Here is a 21,827-nt window from a genome sequence, read left to right on the forward strand (position 1 = left end):
CACCACTGGCTAGGAAAAATAAAAAGGCAGATGAGAAGGAAAGGAGGGTGTATTATTTCACACCCAGAGAGAGACTGCTTCAGAGTGCGCTTCACATACATGAAGTCTAAATGGTCACAGAAACCAATGGTGGCCAGGGAAAGGTTAAAGACTCCAAATACAATAATGGTAACATCTGAATGTAACTAAAATATGCAAGGGAAATGATGGCTTTTCAACCCAGAAGAAGGGGTCCTGTGTTTCCCAGGGCTTGGGCTCACACAGTATTTTGTAAACATTGTGGAGCCTGGGCTCTTGGAGGAAAGGGTAGGCTATTTTAATTCTGAACCACTGACTCTATGTCCAGTTGGGCTGTGGCCCAAGGAAACTTCATGAAACTTGGAAATTCCCAAATCAGCGGTTCTGTTGGTCTTTCCCCCAACTCCTTTGGTTAAAAGGCAGGGAATATCTGTTAAGGGAGATATTGGTGACAATAAAGACTGATTTTGCTTAGAATCACTTGCTCTGGAAGCAGGAGCTATAGGTTACCCACACTGAGGAACTCCTGCTGACCCTTGCAATTTGTCTGAATTCATCTTGAAGTGTTAGTTTCAGGTGGAAAATAAATATGCAAAAATGTATTAGGAGCAAAGTAAAGTAAGTGGTGATCCTGGGGACGCCACCAAGGTTCTCTGACCAAAATAACTTTCTCAGAAAATGTATCATTAGAGATGACTTCCTTTGTGTCCACCAGCTATTCAGCACTGGTGAGAAGGTATACATTTTGCTTGGGTTGTCAGTCATTCACATCCTATTATGACTCAATGGAATTTATTGCTTTTTTTCTTAATAATGAAGTAATATCAGGGAACTAAAGAAATTAAATAATTGTATTTGGGGAGTGGGGGGAAAGAGTGAAGCATCTTAAGATCCTAGGTACTATTTCGGAAAGGCAGCTTGGATAGGGGACTTTGGCCAGGCAAAAAGCAGGGTTAGAATCAGTGCGGGGGTGAGGGGGTGGGGCGGTCTGAGAGAACTGTGGTCCTGTCCCAGCTTCTCTACAGGCTGATTTGAGGTAGCAACAGCAAGTACCAGTCTTGGATCTGCTAAGGACAAATACTGTGTTACCATGATTGTCAATTTACCTCTCATATTCTAAATTCTCCACTGAGAAACAGTTCGAAGAAATCAACCTCAAAAAGAAATTCTGAGGACAAAACTATGCAACGACTATATCTATACAGAATTTTTTTGTTTTTGTCAGAGTTTTGCTCTTGTTGCCAGGCTGGAGTGCAATGGTGTGATCTCGGCTCACCGTAACCTGCGCCTCCTGGGTTCAAGTGATTCTTCTGCCTCAGCCTCCTGAGTAGCTGGGATTACAGGTATGTGCCACCATGCCCGCCTAATTTTATATTTTTAGTAGAAACAGTGTTTCCGCATGTTGGTTAGACTGGTCTCAAACTCCCGACCTCAGGTGATCCACCCGCCTCAGCTTCCCAAAGTGCTGGGATTACAGGTGTGAGCCATTGTGCCCGGCCTACAGAATTTTTTAGTTATAAGTAGTGAGACTTATAAGTTCTGAAGGTAAATGAAGAATGTGTAAATTACCTTACTCATTCGAATACAAAACCAAGATAGATGGATACAGTAGAGAAGAATGAAGGAAAGAGAAATATGGAAAAAATGAAATAGCACTAACACTCATTTATCTTAGCTTCTATGTACATAGCAAGTCAAAGTTTAAAAAAAAATCAGCCAAAAATTAGAAACGCTAGCTTTATGGGAATTACTTAAACCAACTCATTTTTGTTTTCCACAAATGGCTTTAAAGAAAACTGTCCCTCACATTCTAGTATAGCCTAACGTCATTTAGGAAACTTCCCTCTTCTCATAAAAAACCTCCAGAGATAAACACTGTTTTTCTTTAATTCCTAACTTTCTGATTTGGCAACCAAATTAAAGTAACAATGAACTGTGAAATACACACATATACTTATCAGTTAATATACAGCCCTACCCCAAACCCCAGGTTTAACCTAAACTCCACTGCCAGCCCATAATATGGAGAAAAAGAACCCTGGAGTCAGTTCTGGGAACAGGTCACCTTTTACGGGGCTCACTGAGACTGCTGTGGGGAAGGATCTGGGCTACTAGGCCATGAAGATGCTTACTATGGGTTGCATACCTGTACTGAGGTCATCTGGGTATATCCTCTCCAGCTAAACTCAGGAAATGCCAGGGGATCAAATCCAAACCGAAGATCTCTCCCATTAGGGGTGGTACCATCTTCAATCTCATACTTCATATGATACAAATCTGGGAAATAGTAGTTGTCTTCAGGCCTTTTATAAATAAAAAATAAACACGTAAACACATACAGAAAGTTAGGTCCATGGATCATCTGACCATCCTTTAATCAAAATAGTTACTACTGAAGAACTCCACCACATTGACAGAGTACATTAAATAGAGGACAAATGAGAGATCTCCTGCTCTTTCTCTAAATTACTGCTTTCACTCACATAAACATTCCATAAGACACACTCCACACCTAATTCCAAGCATTAAGATAAGAAAATCATTTAGCACAAGCCATAGTGGTAGCATCCTTTAATATGTTCTAAATAGTTCCCAATGATTTAGCGAAGTCAAATTAGGTTACCATTTATTTAATCACTCATTCATTCATACACTCATTCACTCACTACATAAATATTAACATCTATGTGCTAGGCACTCTTGCTAAGCACCATAGGTATAATGGTGAATATGACATAAAATATTTCACATGCTAAATTTACAAGTAAGATAATATTTTTTCTCTATATGTATTTTTTTAATCATTAGAAAGGCTCTTCTTTGCCTTGTTTTCTCTTAAACTGTATGCCTATTAATGAATTCTTTTCAAGAGTTCAGCTGTGGTAGGCACAGAGAAGTATCCAAAATATTCCAACATTGTGTGGTATTTAACAAACTACTTAAAGTTCTCAAAAAAAAAAAAAAAAAAAAAACACACACTTTGCCAATCCAGTCACAAGCTGGATTTAGTGGGTTTAATGCCATAAAGATCAATTTGTTAAAGGAAATGAAAGGCCATGTTCCTATACTGCAGATAGAATTAGGAATGCTTACAACTTTTCTGGAAGCAATTTACAAAGATCTTTAAAAATGTTCATTCACATTGACTCAGTAATTCTACCTCCAGAAATCTGTTCTAAAGAATGATTTTGTAGATAGTCAAATAATTAACATAAAAGAATGTTTAAAACAACGAAGATTTGGAAACAACATAAATGTATAATTATGAAATAAATTATAAAAAATAATGTGACCATTTAAAATGTGAAGACTAATGATAATAGGAAATATTTATGATATGATGTGAAGAAATGAATGCGAATTATGTGAAAAAATAGAATGCTAATTTTTAATTCACAGACAAGGTCTAGAAAAAAATACACCAAAAATATTAAAAAGAGGTTATCTCTGGGTAGTGAAATGAAGATTTTTCTTTATCTTTTTACTTTCATTAACTTATTAAAATGTGTTCACTGGACATATATTACATTTATTATCACAAGAATTATTTAGAAAACAAAGTGAATACGAATTCTTTCTACACTTGTTAGAAAATCTAAAAATACTCTGATAAAATCACAAGCTAACGTGTAGGGGATTTGGTACAAAAGGACGCGAGATTGTCAGGTGGGAGAAGAGGTGCTCCAGCTTCCACGCTGCTGGTTTGCTAGCCTTTATTTCAGTTATCATTTACCACTAGATCCAAGGACATGCTCTAAAACTGAAGACATATGTATGTGTGCATGTATCATGTGAAGTCTTGCCTCAGGCTGGGCAATCTAATTCCTATTTGGTTGCATTATTTTATGCTGAAAATCAGTCCATTACCTACATAGTTGGAAGGAGAAAAAATGTTTGCTGGTGAAGTAGGGGAGAAGCTCACTTTATCAACACCAGGGTAGAGCAAGGTGAAACACAGGTGGAAAACGCTTTTTTTGTTTGTTTTGTTTTTTAAGATGGAGTCTCACTTTGTCATCCAGGCTGGGGTACAGTGGCATGATTTTGGCTCACTGCAACCTCTGCCTCCCGGGTTCAAGTGATTCTCCTGCCTCAGCCTCTGGAGTAGCTGGGATTACAGGTGTGCACCACCACGCTTGACTAATTTTTGTATTTTTAGTAGAGACAGTGTTTCACCATGTTAGCCAGGCTGGTCTGGAACTCCTGACCTTAGGTGATCCACCTGCCTGGGCCTCCCAAAGTGCTGGGATTACAGGCATGAGGCAGGAAAATGTTTTATGCAGGTATTTACAAAGCTCTTCTGGTCCATGGTGAGGCTCACTGCTCTTCAGGAAAACACACCTACTGATGTGCGTTCTTCACAAATCTTTTACTCCAATCCCCCATGGTGACAGCCAATTAGAAAGGCTGAGGGAAAGTGCAGCTGGGTTGCTCTTTTTTTTTTTTCTTTTTTTTTTTTCTTTTGATTAGAGACAGGGTCTTGCTCTGTTACCCAGGCTGGAGTACAGTGGTGCAATCATAGCTTACTGCAGCCTCAAACTCCTGGGCTCAAACTATCCTCCTGCCTCAGGCTCCTGAACAGGTAGGACTACAGGCATGTGCCACAGTGCCTGCCTAATTGTACTTTTTTGTAGAAATGGAATCTCACTGTGTTGCTCAGGCTGGTCTTAAACTACTGGCCTCAAGCAATTGTCCCATCTGGGTCTCCCAAAGTGCTGGGGTTACAGCTTCCAACCATCACTCCCAGCCTGCTCTGACTTTTAGAATTCAAATGTTGGAAACGTTGAGAGAAAAGAGAGAATCACCTGGCTAAATACAATTTACCTTCATAACATAAAAGATTTCTTTGTAAATCTGTTGCTAATACAAGTAGTGAAAGTACCTGAGAGTTAGAAGTTATTTTTCTTCCCTCCACAGAGGAAAAATCATGGATGAAACACCATGGTTTCAAAATATTTATAAATGGTGAAATATAATGGTTTAAGAGACAGAACAATACCACCCATAGTTCCCACAGTTCCCCAGTCTCAATCTCCACCTTATTTCCTTGCTCCTATAGTTCATTGTCACCTTCTTCTGCATGAGACAAAGCACTTCTTCCCCACTTCTAAATTTTCTTGCCCCTACCCCCACAGCAACCCTGGGGAACAACTTTGGCCTCTCTACTTCCTCACTCCTGGATCCCAAGGGGGAAACAGGAACTGAACCTTATTAGCCCAGGCACCTGGGTATGTTGCACTGCCCCCCTTAATCCCTCTCTTATTGGCCTGAGCACCTGGGTGTGTGGCACTGCCCCCTCTCATTCCCTATCTTATTGGCCTAAGCACCTGGGTGTGTGGCACTGCCCCCTCTCATTCCCTCTCTTATTGGCCTGAGCACCTGGGTGTGTGGCACTGCCCCCTCTCATTCCCTATCTTATTGGCCTGAGCACCTGGGTGTGTGGCACTGCCCCCTCTCATTCCCTCTCTTATTGGCCCAGGGACCTGGGTGTGTGTTCCTCCCTCCTCTTATTCGCTCTGTCCCTGGAGTGAGCCTATCTGTGGGTTCCTCCTGCTCCAACTGGCACATGGAGGTTGGGCCCTGAGAACCACCTCATGCTTCCAGCTCTGGTCTTGCCCACCTGGTTTTTGTACTTGTGGGAACTTTCAGGCAAACGTGATCCATTGTCTACACAGTGGAACAGGCTTATGGGCAAAGTGATCTCCTGTTTTAAACAACTCACACAAAAGTGTCCAGATTTCAAGTGACACAGGACAGCTTCCCTTGCCCTTGATTCGTAGGGCTGTTTCTCTCTTTACCAGAGTGTAGCACAGGCAGAAATGCCTAAGACCGTCTTCCACACTGTGAACATGGGAAGAAGCCTACGCGAAACTCACCACTGGCAAGCCTTTCCCACGACATGCTCCCGGCACTGGCACACCCCGGAGGCCCCACTGCACACGGAGGACAGCGCCCCACCGATGTCACACTGACACCCTGAAAGCCAGGAAATGGCAGCAGTTACCCCTTAAACCATCTCCACACTGAGTGCCTCCACCGCTCTATGAGAAGGGAAAACAACAAGCCCAGTGATACAGCACCTGCCTTCCTTCCTCTGCCACATCTATCTGGCTGGTGTTTGAGGTCTAGGAAACTCACAAACTGAAATAGTATGTCCGCACTTGGAAACCAAATTCGACCCCCAAAACAAAAACAAAATTAAAATGTTGCGTCTTTCCAAAAGTCTGCTTCTAAGTTGGAGGCAGCTACTGTAGGCCAGCTCAAACACTGTTGTCAGTGCAAAAACGACAGCAGCCCGGGGGTAAACACACTTTAGAAACAGTGCTGTTGTAAAGACCAGGTGCTAACCAGGGGCTGAGCTAGAGATTCAAGAGTAGCCTTGTGGGGCAGCTGTTCCTGCAATTTCATTACTTAACACAATGCTCTCTCTCAAAATCTGCTGCTAGCATTTTTGATAATATATCTTTAAAATTACCAAAACTTGATGTCATTTATAAAACTAACAGATGCCCTCCCATCCCAGTTATGTTTTTTATAATTAAACCCACAGTGTGCTGGTAGAAGAGAGGCAGAAATGCAGAAACAGCCTCACTTGCAATTTACTAGTTTCAATGTAATGAATGATTGGTCAAATTCTCTAGACAGAATGTTTCAGGGCCATTCCATCAGAAAGTCTGTGTGAAGACAACAAACTCAGCCAGGTGCGGTGGCTCATGCCTATAATCCCAGCACTTTGGGAGGCCAAGGTAGGTGGATCACCTGAGGTCGGGAGTTCAAGACCAGCCTGACCAACATGGAGAAACCCTGTCTCTACTAAAAATATTTAAAAATTAGCCAGGTGTGATGGCACATGCCTGTAATCCCAGCTACTCAGGAGGCTGAGGCAGGAGAACCACTTGAACCTGGGAGGCAGAGGTTGCGGTGAGTGAAGATCCAGCCTGGGCAAAAAAAACTAAACTCTTCTCAAAAAAAAAAAAAAAAAAAAAAAAGATGACAAACTCAGAAGAAATGTCATTCGGACCATCTTTGTCCGTCAACACTGTGCGTTGCTCAAGGCCCGCTAAACTTATTTACCTTGACACCCAAAGTAATTGCTCTTTTCCAAAGCAAAATATCCATCTTCACAGGTGTCACAGGAATCGCCACCCACATGGGACTTGCAGTGACACTCACCATCTCCCTGCAGAACAATGAGCCAGATGACCATATTTGATAAAATTACAGAATTCACTAACCTCCAAGATTGAAAACTGGCTCTTAGATCATAGGAAGCAGTGTAGCCAGGATCTGGAAAGGATTACCATGCACTGCAGGATGAGTGAGGTACTAACACACGCCCCCAGAAACCCCACAAGCAGTCGCTACAACGTTCTGCTGTTGTCACATGAAAACTCAGCCCTCTTTACCTGCCTACACTCTCCAGTTCCACTCACTGTTCCCGCCTGATGGCACTGGCATTCTGTGGAGATAAGAGAGCATCCTTGAACCAGGGAGACACAAAAGACAGTTCTTGGCTGTGGGAACATTACACACCTGTGACACAACGTGAACAGTCAGCCTTGCCAGCGCGGTTCAACAGAATGAGAGTCTGCATCGCTGAGGCCTAAAATTGGACTGCTTTCTGAAACTGGTAGAATAGACCAATCCGGACTATCCATCTACAAAAAGTAATGGCTAGTTTATGGCTACTCCATGACAAAAGCTGTAAAATCATGGGAGATTTAAATGACTCTAATGCCAAGGTCATTACTGATATGCATGCATGAAAATACACTCTATTCAAGGTTATTCGCTACATTCAGTACCCTTAACTCAGTGTTTTTAAGTCCTTATACTGGCTTCAAAATAAGAATAACATTAAGGTTAAACCAGAAAAAGTAGATTATAAAAACAAGGACATAAAAACCATTTATCAAGTAGCTGCCTTCTTGAACAACAAAACACATACAGAAACAGGATAGAAATCCCTGCTGAGATTTTGAAAATGACAGAACTTCTGCCAAAAGTGGGGGGGGTGGGGGTGGACATAAAAACGTTACATAGAATCTTGTCAAATTGAAGTGATTCAACAAATAGCTCTTTTGTGGGTTTGGTCACTGAGGCAGAGAAAATTAAGAGGACATTACAATGCAGTAAATTAAGACATATAAGAAACCGGTTCTACCTGAACATCCACTGGGATTTTCTTTGTCCAGATTCCAATACAATGCTTTGCAGATGCTGCAAGTAGGACCTTCAACATGAAGCTTGCATTGGCAATACTCCTTTGAATGAAAATCAAACAAACATTTGACTTCTTGGAATTAAGACATGTTTTCAAACATGTGCGTGAGCAAAGACTTGTCACAGAAATATATTTTGGTCATGAAAAGTAATTAAGTGTATCCAGGGGGGAATATACTGGGTTGATTTCAACAGTCTGCTAATTGCTTTTGTTGATTTTTATTCATTTATTTGTTATACACGTAATCCACATTTGTGGTTAAAAAGAAACTGGAAAATACGGAGAAGGAAAATTTAAAAATCACACTTATTTATAACATTGTCAGGGTCTGTTGATACTGTTACAGCATAGACTACCAATTTACAAAGAAAAATGTCTGAATATTCAACATGTTGAAAGTCAATAAAGAATTGTTTATCTGAGACTGCTTTCATAATAAGCAAGATTCCCAGCCTTGGGTCAATCAAGGCTTATAGTAAGGATGGCAGAACCTCTTTCACTCCATCCATTCTGTGCCTACAAGTCAGCATCTCTAGGCACAGAGGCCAAGAAGACAGACAATGTCTAAATTGTCTAAATTATCTTAGAAAATTTTTCAGAATAGGCCAGGCGTGGTGGCTCATGCCTGTAATCCCAGCACTTTGGGAGGCTGAGGCCGGTGGATCACCTGAGGTTAGGAGTTTGAGACCAGCCTGGCCAATATGGTGAAACCCCGACTCTACTAAAAATACAAAAATTAGCCAGGTGTGGTGGTGCATGCCTGTAATCCCAGCTACTCGGGAGGCTGAGGCAGGAGAATCGCTTGAACCTGGGAGGTGGAGGTTGCAGTGAGCTGAGATCATGCCACTGCGCTCCAGCCTGAACAACAAGAGTGAAACTCTGTCTCAAAAAAATACAGAAATAAATAAAAATAAAATTGTTCAGAATACCATGGTATTATGCTTGGAATAATATAAAATAAATTGTAATTATTTTGTACACAGCCAACTTTATTTAATGTGTCCTTGGCCACTGATTTTCTCAATATTATCAATTATGTTTGCCAGACTTATGTGCAGGGCTCCACAGAGGCAACACCCTCTGAGTAACCTACAAATCTACAGTAGGAGTTCAACTCTAAGACTCCAGAGTAACAAGTTTAACTGAATCTTATTCTTTTGTTTTTGAAAAAAAATCACAAAATCACATACCCACTTTGAAAAAGAACAATGACCTCTTTAAGCAATTTAGCCTTGGGTCTTATTTTAATTTCAGGAAGTGTCCACACCGTTACTCCTTAATATGTATCAGAATAATACAGATTGACCACCCTTTTATAGTCTACTTACCAAATTGGAGTTGACGGTACCAGCTGGGTCACAAGCACTGCTGGAACCTGAATATGATTTAGAAATTTTTAAATTATCAGGCAGTTTGTTTTTCTCTTTGTTTTGATGTTTCATGTATATTAGTTTTGTTTTCAAAAATAGTGTATCTGCATTTATATTTTCAATAGATGTGCGGCAAAGATTTCGCGTGCATAGTCAGGCATCTTGAATGACATTTATGGTCCTTAATCCCCAAATTACCTCTTTTGCCCCTGAACACATCTCTACCCTGTCTATTCATGACAGTTCACTTCTAATTGATGATGAAGGAGGATATGAGGGAAAGATTCTAAAATTTTGACCATCATTTGTATTGTCCAGAAGAGGGCAATATTGTACCAAGAGATTTTTAATTGCCCATTTAAAAGAAGTTTGAGAATTTCTAAGCACATCTTTAATTATCACACCTCCTTGGTCCCACCTGTACTGAAGTTATCTATAAAATCAATCGTTTTGTTTTCCTGACTTAGTATATAGCACTACAAACCAAATATAATCTCTCTTCAATAAATTGGGATCTTGCAATGTTTCAGTATTACAGTTACACAGTGTTCGAACTGGTAAAGTCTGTTCTGAGACTAGTTTTTCAAATCATTTCAATAAATCCAGAATAGAATCTTGTTTCCTTACAAATTGTTCCTTAGCCTTACTGCCTTTGTTTCCTCTGTTTCTGTTTGCCTCAGCTTCCTCTTGTGATTCTCATTCTCTCTCTCACCCTCTTTTTTTGAGACAGGATCTTGCTCTGTCTGCCAGGATGGAGTGCAGTGGTACGATCAGAGCTCACTGTGGTCTCCAGTGCCTGGGCTCAACTGATCCTCCCACTCCATCCTCCTGAGGAGCTGGAACTACAAGCATGCACCACCATGCCTGGTTATTTTACAAAATATCTGTCAGAGACAGGATCTCATTATGTTGCCCAGGCTGGTCTCCAACTCCTGGCCTCAAGCAATCCTCCCACCTCAGCCTCCGAAAGTGCTGGGATTATAGGCATGAGCCACCCCGCCCTGACCTCTCTTTCTTTTCTGATGTTCTCCTGCACCCCACATTTTTCCGTAATACTCAACACAAACTTCCAGCTCTTTGTTTTTTATGCCCAGCCTCAGGTTCCTCTCCAGGACACAAACATTGTCATCTAGCCCTGGGATGACTGTGGCTGCTCAGCTTCTCTGCCCGGCAGCCACAGCACTTCCTTCCACTCCTGAGGCCCATGGAAGTGAGCAGAACCATGCAGGATGCCCTTGAATCCTAGGGACCTTCAGGCCTTCAGAAAGGCAAGCACCCCCTCAGACTGCCTGCTGCAACTTCCACCCCCAAGGAAACCTGGTCTCCAGAGGATTCTGGTTAGGAAGATTCTGGGAAACGAAGTCAGCCCTGTCTTCAAGGGATGGGAAGCAGTCTGAGAAACCACATTCTCCTGATGGAAAGTCTGGGTCGGCCTTCCACAAACACCTCTTTAGAGAGCACCTTCCACAAACACCTCTTCAATTTCAGCAGCACCTCTGAAATTGACAGTCAGGAGCTCCTGGTCTGCTCTCTGGCTGCACACACCAAGGAGCTCAGGGAAATTTGTGGACATCTCATTTCTGTCCCCTCTGCCACGGTACATGGGCAACCTTCAATCTCTCATATCAATGGAGGGATGAAGACCAACCACGTCCCACAGCTGCAGCCTTGGTTTTCAGCTCCCCCTCAGCGCACTCTCTCCAAACTGCATAGACTCCAGCGTATCCCACCCACCCACCTTGCGCAACACCCGGGCTGAAGTGCGATGACATGGTCCCCTAGAAGGCCGCAGGAGGTCAGGGAGGGAGGACCGAAACACAGCAAAGGCCCTGCTAAGCCTGCTGGCAAGGGGAGCGGTTAGAAACATGACAGTGCTGCCAGCATTAGCACCACAAGCTGGGGGCAGGAGAAGGCCTGATGCTTCAGGGCAGAAGACAACAAACACCCGCTTTAGCTCAAAGAAGTCACCTTTGCCACACACTATCTGCAGAAAACTGACATATGAACCAAGAAACCCGCATTTATGGCACATGGAAATTTACATTCTTTTTAGTTAGAAAAAAAAATCATTTCTGGATTTCTCTGAGGATACATATATGATATACATGTTTTCAAACCAGACTTGAGCTGGGGAGGAACCAGGCAGACTAGGTCTGTGAAAGCAGGATGTAGGGGTGACCAGGGGTGGGTGTGTGGGGGATTTGCAGGCTTCCCTGGGCGGCTGGCTGCACACACTTCAGAGAGGAACCAGACCTCCAGCAATATACTGGCTTCCCTACCTTGGCAGTGGGGGAAATCATAGGCTCCTGAGAGACACCTGTCACATCGCTGTCCTGTAACCCCTGGCTGACATTCACACTGTCCAGTCACTGAGCTGCAGGGTGTCTGGTAGGATCCCAGGGCTGAACACCAGCAGGCTGGATGAAAGAATGCAATCAGACTTAGGCGGGGGTTGCAGGTATGGGAGGGGGAAGAACCACATCCCAGATCAGAGCGTGAGGGTGGAGCCAGAAAGACCCAAATGCAAGTTCCAGCTCCACCTCTTATGAGACCCGGAACCTGAAACAAGCCATTCAACTGCTCTAAGCCTCAGTTTCTCCTTCCTTAAATGGGAGTGATACTAGCTTTTATTTGATAACTTGTTGTGAGGGTCGCATAAGATAAAACTTAAAAGAGCTGGGGACAATGCCTATCATAGCGAGCACTCAGTAACTGCTAGTTTTTATTGCTGCCATGAATTTCATATTCAGAAAGATTTCCAGGTGCTGGGTGATGGTTTTGGGGATTCCGCTCACCTAGAGAAACCGGTATTCGTAGGAGGAGGAAGCAGGGAACAACTGACAGGGGTATGACTCACTGGAGGGCCACTTTAATTCCATATCAAGTGCCAGCCATTCCAGGCCAGATCAGTCTACAATTGTCCCATTCTTCCCTGTCCTCCTCTCTTTATACCTATTTTCTCAAGGTCCAGTATAGTTAAATAGTGATAGAAAAAACTGTGCGGGCAACATTGAAATGGATGGGAAAGGCATCCTAGTTTCCTCCCTCCCCCATGTCTGCACCTACCCTCCAAGCTGTTACCATGATCTTTGGCTAAGTGGATGAAACATGCATGGATGGAGAGAATAGATGCTAGCCATTCATTCTCCTTTTGGCCCCCTTCCCGCTGGGTCAGGTCCCTACCAGCCTCTGAGACTAGAATTCTATGGGCTGGAATTGCACAAGGTCATCCCCACTTGCATTGCAAAAACCCTGCTTCTGGAAAGGGATGAGCAGTACAAATGACCTTACTGACTTCTCCAGCTGAAGAGTTCTACATCTTAAAAACTGAAAGAAACTAAATAGATCATCTCATTGAGTCCCATTATTACATGCTGAAGCTCAGAAGTTAAACGGCATTTCTAAAGTCAATGGATTAGTCTCTGGCAAAGGGCTTCAGTCTTTGGGGTCACACACATCTGGATTCCAGTGCCAGCTGTGCCACTTAACAGCCCTGCAATCATGGCTAGTTGCTTAGCTTCTTTGGACCTCAGTTTCCTCTACTGTAAACTGGAGCTGATAATAGCATCTGCTTTATGAGGTCGTCTGAGAATCACCAGCAATAAGACACTGAGCACGATGGTTGCATCTCAGGAAATGTTCACACTTATCAACATTATTATTTTAATGACCTAAGCCCCCCAGTGCTTAGGGAGGTGCTCTTTACACTTTCCCATGTGGAATTAATGAAATTCAATGAATTAGTTTATCTGATTTCCAAATTTATATCCAGTGTAGGCAGTAAAAGATACATCCTAGTTTGCAAGATTTCAAAAATTCCATGTTAGTTAGAGCCTTGAGAAAGGAAATATTCATAACGTAAAGCCCCAATCTGGTGATTTATTTACAGGTAGCCTTGGAATCTAAGCCTTGGTGCACGGGGCCCCCACAGGGACGAGACCATGCTGTTTTCATTCTCTGACAATCCAGCCCATGTATGTGCTTTTTAGTAAATGACAGTGAATGACAGAATTTGCCTGAGTTGCCATTGGACACATGAAAGAAGCTTTCACTGATGGAGGGGAACTTGGCTAGTTTACTCACTTACAAAGTATCTGGGAGCTTCAACAGGCTATGTGGCTTGTTCAGAGAGACACAATTAGTTGCAGACCCAGAGAATTTACTATCATTTCACTTTCCTATTTTGTAGTCATCCATCTGGCAGACACTGATTGAAGGCCTACTGTATTCTCGCAGTACCATGGCTCGGTGTTGTGGTGGAGGTACATACAAAAACACGTATAGTTAGCCTTCCACATATATGGGTTCCACATCTGTGCATTCAACCAAACACAGATCAAATGTATTCAGAAAAAAAACACAATTAAAAAATAACAAAAATAATACAAATAAAATAATAATGCAACGTAACGACTATTTATATAGTGTTTATATTAGGTATTATAAGTAATCTAGAAATCTAATGTATATAGGAGGATGTGTGTAGTTTATTTGCAAATATTGTGCCATTTTATATCAGGGACTTGAGTATCCTCGGCTTTTGGTTTCCATGGGTGGTCCTGAAACAAATCTCCCATGGATACTGTGAGTTGACTGTATTCCCTGATCTCAAAGAGCTAAAAATCCAGAAGAGGGACTACAGGATGACTGACATAGCACAAAGCACCCCCACAAGACTACACACTCCACACGAAACATGCCTAATGCTCCCCCAGGTACTGGCTGACAGCAGCACAAACACTCAGATCTCCTACTGCCATTTCCATCTGTCTTTTTTCATGGCCCATGGTCCCACCTGGCCTGTCTGCAGAGGTTAAGTCTCTACGTAGTGGTAAAATTCTGAGGAAATGTTCTAGGACCTACAGTGGTTACTTTTGTGTCAATTTGGCTATGTTACCAAACTACCGAACACTAGTCTACATGTTGCTGTGAAGGTATTTTTAAGATGATATTAACATTTAAATTAGTAGACTTTGAGTAACGCAGATTATCTTCCATCACTCGAGTGGGCCTCGTCCAATCAGGTGAAGGCCTTAAGACAAAAAGACAGATGTCCACCAAGGAAGACGGAATTCTGCCTACAGATTGCCTTTGCACTCAAGCTGCAAGATCACCTCTTAACTACATCTCCAACCTGTTAGCTCTCTTGTAGATTTTGGACTTGCCAACCCCTACAACTGTGTGAATCAATTCCTTAAAATAAATCTCTACACACACACACACACACACACACACACACACACACACACTATATATATATATATATATATATCTACATAGATAAGCAGATAAGATGTATTACTGTCTATCTATCTATCTATCTACCTACCTACCTACCTAGAGAACTCTGACTAACACAGATTTTGGCACCAAGAGAAATATTCTTGGAGGACCAGAATTTTTTAAAATTCATAAATACAGGCAGAGTCTCACTGTGTTGCTCAGGCTGGTCTCAAACACCTGGACTCAAGTGATGCTCCTGCCTTAGCCTCCCAAAGTGCTGGGATTATAGGCATAAGCCACCATGCCCAGCCAGGAACAGAATTTTAAGAATAAATTCTCTGAATTGGTTTGGGGGCTTCTGGAATTGGTTCTCTAAATGACTAGATTTAGAGGCACTAATGACTCTATTTCCAATAGTGAAGAAGGCACTGATAGTCATTGGTGTGATGTGGTAATAGGGATACACAAAAATATCACTATTGGATACTCCTAATCAAATCATTATGACAGGCAAGGTTCTCAGTGACCATGTATTTGATAACATAGAACATTTTTGTCAAATTAATGGGTATAATGAGCTTGGTTAGTTGCTGTTAGTTGGGCTGGACAAAGCAGGGAAAGAAAAGGAGTTGAGGGATTCGAGTTCCTACTCAGATGCAGCATAAATAACCTGAAAGTATCTTTGTCTTCCTGGAAAGAAATCCATATCTCCTATAGCCTCAGAGCAGAGACTGCAGAAAACTAAGGATCCTCATCCTGCGAGTGTCTGAATTGCAATGCAAGTTAAATTCCCAACCTTGCAGAGTATCTGCTGTTAAAGTGAGGGCATAGATTGGAAAGGAATGGGATTCTGAAAATCGTTTTGGGGATGTATGGAAAATCATGATGAAGATGGGGACACTGAACCCCTAAATTCCAATGAGGCTTCCTGGTCAGAAGAAGCAACTGCATCTCCCCTGCCATGTTTGAGCAGATTAACCCGGCTTTGCCTGAGAAAACTATAATGACCTCCCCTGAGGGAGGTCACGGAAGACCCTACTGACTCTCCTCAGGACCCACCCCCATCCCTCTTTCCTTATCAACTGATAACTGAATTCAAATCTCAGCAAGCCCTCAAAGGTGAGGTACCAAGTATGACCCATGAGAAGGTACACTACACTCCAAAAGAACTACATGATTTTTCCAATTTAAACAGGTAGCAATTTGAGGAATATCTGTGAGAACAGATGTTAAGGGTGTGGAAACTGCAGCCATGGAAATGGAAAAACTAAGTGCAATGGGGGGTGGCAGCCAAGTGGCGGCAATAAACCACAAAAAGCAAGGTGGGTGTGGCCACCATAATGGCAGCGGAATTGAAACAGCAATCAGAATAGTCTGACTCACAGAAACCTATGCTAACTAGTTGATCATGGTATTCCTGGGAGTGAAATAGATGGGAAATCTAGCAAATCCTGACTTGCTTTGCAGAAGTGGATGAATTCTAGGTCAAATGAACAAGTCTAATTTGAAACATAAAAATAGAGTCATGTCACCTCAATCAATTCCCAGACCTGAGTGATTTACAGACTCAGAACTCTTTGAATGAAGGGGATAGATAGTAGATACTACTGTGGAAGAACTCCACTCCACTCCCAAACATTTATAAGGTAAATCCGTCTCCCAGCCTTTCTCAAAGGGACCTATGGCCTTTTACCAAGGTGACGCTATGCTGGCAAAAAGGAAATGATCAGATCTTTTTATTCTTTCTATTATTGGATATCAGCCCTAAATTACACTAATTCTAGGAGACCCAAAATGTCACTGTGGCCCTCTAGTCAGAGTAGAGGTTTATGGGGGTCAGGTGATCAATGAAGCTTTAACTCAGGTCCATCTTATAGTGAGTGCAGTGGGTTCCTGAACTCACCCTGTAGTTATTTCCCCAGTTCTGGAACTCATAACTGAAATATGCATCCTCAGCAACTGCCAAAATCTTCACACTGGTTCCCTGACCTATGGAGTGAGAGTTATTATGATGGAAAAAGCTAAGTGGAAGCCATTAGAACTGCCTCTGCCTAGCAAAACAGTACAACCAAAGGCATGGAGAGGTGGTGATTCCTGCTGCTTGCCCCCAATTCATCTATTTAGCCTGTACAGAAAATAAATGGACGTTGGAGAATGACAGTAGATTATTATAAACTTAACCAGGTAGCAACTCCAATTGCAGCTGCTATACTAGATGTGGCTTCATTGCTTGAGCAAATTAACGTATCACCTGACACCTGGAATGCAGCTGATAGTCTGGCAAATGCTTTTTTCCTTCATATCTTTTAGTAAAAACCAACAAGCAGATTGCTTTCAATCGGCTAGGCCAGCAATATACTTTCACTGTCTGTATTAGGCTGTTTTTGCGTTGTTATAAAGATATACCTGGGCTGGGTAATTTGTAAAGAAAAGAAGTTTAATTGGCATAGTTCTGCAAGCTGTACGGGAAGCATGGGGCCAGCATCTGCTTCTGGTGAGGGTTTCAGGGAATTTATAATCCATGGCAGAAGGTGAAGGGGAGCCAGTACATCACATAGCAAGAACAGATGCAAGGTAGGGGGTGGTATCACAAAATTAAACAAACCAGATCCCAAGTGAACTCAGAGAGCGATCTCACTCACTATCAGGAGGACAACACTAAGCCATTCATGAAGGATCCACCCCTCAAGATCCAAACACTTCCCACCAGGCCCCACCTACAACATCGGGGATCAGATTTCAACATGAGGTTTAGAGGGGGCAAACATCCAAACTATATCACTGTCCTAAATCAGGGGCTGTCAGCTCTGGTCCTGTGTCATAATTTAGGTTGCAGGGATATTGATCACCTTTCCCTTCACAAGGCATCACATTGGTCTATTACTAGATGACTGGATTACGCTGTCAATTATGCTGATTGGAGCTAGTGAGCAAGAAGTAACTTATTGGTAAGACATTTAGGTGTCAGAAGATCAAAATGAAATCTAATAAAAAATCAAAAGTCTTCTACCACAGTTAAATTTCTCAGGGTCCAGTAGTGTGAGTCCCAGAACAAGGGAAGGCTCTACAGCAGGTCCAGGCTGCTGTCCAAGCTGCTCTACCACTTAAAGCAGATGACTGAGCAGATCCAATGGTGCTTTAAGTGGCAGTGACGGATACAGATGCTTTTTGGAGCCTTCAGCAGGCCCACATAAGTGAATCACAGTGCCGACCATTAGGATTCTGGAGCAAAGTCCTGCCACCCTCTGCATATAAGCCATCCTCTGCAAATAACTTTTGTTGAGAAACAGCTTTTCACTTTCTACTGGGTCTTAGTATAGACAGAAGGCTTAATCATGGGCCATGAAGTCACCCTACGATATGAGCTAACCATTATGAACTGGGTGTTGTCTGACCCATGAAGCCATAAGTTGGGCAGGCACAGCAGCCTTCCATCACCAAACGGAAGTGGTATACATAAGATTGGACCCAAGCACCCTCTACTCAAGTAAGCTATGCAAAGAACACCATGCTCCACACTCCTGCTACATTCCACATCTACAGCATCATGGGGAGTTCCTTGTGATCAATGAAGGAGAAAACTTAGGCCTGGCTTAGACCAGGTACTGCACGATATGCAGGCATCACCCAAAAGTAGACAGCTGCAGCATCTTTGTGCTTTTCTGGGACATCCCTGAAGGACAGTGGTAAAGGGAAATCCTCCTGGTAGGTGGAACTTTGAACAGTGTGCTGGTTGTTCACTTTGCTTAGAAGGAGAAATGGCCAGGTGTGAAATTACATATTGATGAATGGGCTGTGGCCAATTATTTGACTGGATGGCCAGGGACTTTGAGGGAACATGATTAAAAAATTGGTGACAAAGGGGTCTGGAGAAGAGTCTGAGTGAAAACCCTCTCTAAATGGCTAAGAAACATGTCCTATGTGAATGCTTTCCAAGTAGACAGGAGGATCCGTTCGATGGATACCAGGCAACCTCTGTCCCATCCACTTCTAATATTGTCCAGTGGGCTCACAACAAAGTGGCCATGGGGTCAGGGATGGAGGTTATCCCTGGGCTCAGCAAAATGGACTTCCACTCACACAGCTGAGTCCCCAACCTGCCAGCAGCAGAGACCAACACTGAGTCCTCAGTATGGCACCATTCTCCAGGATAATCAGCTGGCTACCTGGTGGCAGGTTGATTACTTTGGACTGCCTCTATCATGGAAGGGGAAGTGTTTTATTCTTACTGGACATGTACTTGGACATGTTCTAATGGACATGTACTTGGATACAGAAATTCCTTCTCTGTATGCAATGCTTCTGTCAAAACTACATTTGTAGACTTTCAGAATGTTTTAATTTATTGTCATAGCATCTGCATAGCATTGCTTCTAATCAACAAACTCACTTCACAATACATGGAATGCAGCAATTAGCCCATAGTCATGGAATTCTTCATCTCACCACTTTCCCCACCAACCCGAACAGGTGGCTTAATGAAACAGTGGAATAGCCTTTTGAAACCTCAGTTACAGAGCCAGTTAGGTGGCAGGACCTTACAGGGCTGAAGCCAGAAGGCAGTATCTACTCTGAATCATTGTACAATGTATGGTTTCTCTGATAGCGAAGATTCATGAGTTCAGAAAGCAAGAGGTAGAAATGGGAGTGGCATCACTCACTATCAACCCTAGCGATTCACTAGCTTCCAATCCCAGCTGCCTTCTGCTCTGGTGGTCTAGAGGTCTTAGTTACAGAGGAAGAAATGCTTCTACCAGGAGACATAACAATCATTCTACTGAACTGGAAGTTAAAACTGCTACCTGGTTTCCTCATTCCTCTGAATCAACAGACAAAGATGGAAGCAATTGTGTTCCACTAATTACCAAGGGGAAAAATGAACTGCTCTTCCACCATGGAGGTAAGAAAGAATATGTCTAGAATACAAGAGATCACTTAAGGTGTCTCTTAGCATTACCATGTTTTGTGATTAAAGTCAATGGCAAACTACAACCCAATTCAGACAAGACTACTGATGTCCCAGACGCTTCAGGAATGAAGATTTGTGTCACTTCCGCAGGTAAAGAACCATGAGGTGCTTGCTGAGGACAAAGGGAATCTGGAACGCGTGGTAGAAGAAGGTAGTTATGTATACAGTTTGAGTATCCCTTATCTGAAATGCTTGGGACCAAACATGTTTTAGATTTTTTATTTTTTCAAATTTTGGAATATTTGCATTATACCTGATTGGGCATCTCAAATTTGAATATTCAAAATCCAAAATTTTCCAATGAGCATTTGTTTTGAGCATCGTGTCAGCATTCAAAAAGATTTGGATTTGGAGCATTTTGGATTTTTGTTTTTGGGATGCTTAACTTATACCAGCTATGACCATGTGACCAGTTACAGAAATGAGGACTGTAATTGTAATGAGTATTTCTTCCTATTTTGTTATGAATATGTTTTTTCTGTCTATGTGTGTGTTATATGTATGTGAAGCAAAAATCTTCATTTTTCAACTAAACAGCAAAAAAGCAACTAATGTGATTTAAAAGTGGGCAAAGGATAAGAATAGACATTTCTCAAAAGAAGACATGCAAATGGCCAAAAAGTATATGAAAAAATGTTCAATAACACTAATCATCAGGGAAATGAAAATCAAAACCACAATGAGATATCATCTCCAGTCAGAATGGCTATCATCAAAAAGACAAAAGATAGCAAATGCTGGAAAGGGTGTGAAGAAAAGGAAACTATTATACATTGTTCATGGGAATGTAAATTGGTACAGCCATTATGAAAAACAGTATCGAGGTTTCTTAAAAAACTAAAAGTGGAATACCATACAATCTAGCCATCTCACTACTGAGTATCTATCCAAAGAAAAGGAAATTAGTATGTCAAAGGGATACCTATGCCCCCGTAGGTATCTAAAATGGAGACAATATTTTTTTTTCAACTTCTAATTTAGGTTCAGAGGGTACATGTGTAGGTTTGTTAGTTATATGGATAAATTGCAAGTTGATGAGGTTTGGCATATGAAACCAAAAAATCACCTAGGTTCTGAGCACAGTACCCTATAGGTATTTTTTCAGCCCTCACCCACCTCTCATCCTCCTCCCTCTAGAAGTCCCCAGTGCCCAGTGTTTATTATTCTCATCTTTATGTCCATGTGTACTCAGTGTTAAACCCCCACTTATAAGTGAGAACATACGGTATTTGGTTTTTCTTTCCCTGCGGTAATTTACTTAGGATAATGGCCTTCAGCTGCATCCAGGTCACTGCAAAGGACATGATTTTATTCTTTTTTATGGCTGCATACTATTCCATGGTATATAAGTACCATGTTTCCTTTATCCAGTTCACTATTGATAGGCATCTAGATTGAATCCAGGTCTTTGCTACTGTGAATAAACCTGTACCCCCATGTTCACTGCAGCATTATTTACAATAACAAAGATATGATATCAACCTAAATACTCATCAACAGATGAATGAATAAAGAAACTGAGGTCTATATACACAGTGGAATACTATTCAACCATAAAAATGAATGAAATCCTGTCATTTATGACGGCCTGGCATTTGTCATCACATAAGTGAGCCTGAAGGACATTATGTTAAATGAAATAAGTCAGGAACAGAAAGATAAATTCTGCACATTCTCACTGGTATCTAGGAGCTTAAAATATTTGAGTTCATACAAGTAGAGAAATAGCACAGTGGTTAATCGAGGCTAGGAAGTGCAGGAACGGGGATAGGGAAAGATTGCTTAATGGATACAAAATTACAGCTAAATAAGAATACATTCTAGTGTGCCCTAACACTGTAGGGTGAATGTGGTTAATAACAATTTAGTGTATATTTTCAAAAAACTAGAAGAGACGATTTTGAATGTTGACAAAACGCAGAAATGATGAATGTTCGAGGTGACAGGTATGCTGACTACTGACTTGATCATTACACACTGTATCCATGTATGGCAGTGCACCCTGTACCCCATAAATATGTACAGT

At 42.0% G+C, this 21,827-nt stretch overlaps 1 protein-coding gene across 3 annotated transcripts in view; it reads right to left on the bottom strand.

The window, feature by feature from the left end:
• Positions 1–21,827, bottom strand: part of LAMA3 (laminin subunit alpha 3) — a 262,162-nt gene that overhangs the window by 132,442 nt on the left and 107,893 nt on the right. For 2 of the 3 annotated variants that reach the window (XM_032293183.1, XM_032293184.1), the window contains exons 13-19: positions 11,889–12,026; positions 9,568–9,614; positions 8,180–8,279; positions 7,422–7,474; positions 7,090–7,195; positions 5,892–5,991; positions 2,165–2,321 (exon numbers count right to left, since the gene is read on the bottom strand). In XM_032293183.1, coding sequence (XP_032149074.1) covers positions 2,165–2,321; positions 5,892–5,991; positions 7,090–7,195; positions 7,422–7,474; positions 8,180–8,279; positions 9,568–9,614; positions 11,889–12,026 — 701 coding nt within the window. The remainder of the gene's footprint in view (positions 1–2,164; positions 2,322–5,891; positions 5,992–7,089; positions 7,196–7,421; positions 7,475–8,179; positions 8,280–9,567; positions 9,615–11,888; positions 12,027–21,827) is intronic. The other variant, XM_032293185.1, reaches the window with a different exon arrangement.

This window comes from Sapajus apella, unplaced genomic scaffold (genome assembly GCF_009761245.1).
Source record: "Sapajus apella isolate SASKATOON/1434 unplaced genomic scaffold, GSC_monkey_1.0 scaffold29, whole genome shotgun sequence".
Taxonomy (NCBI): Eukaryota; Metazoa; Chordata; class Mammalia; order Primates; family Cebidae; genus Sapajus; species Sapajus apella.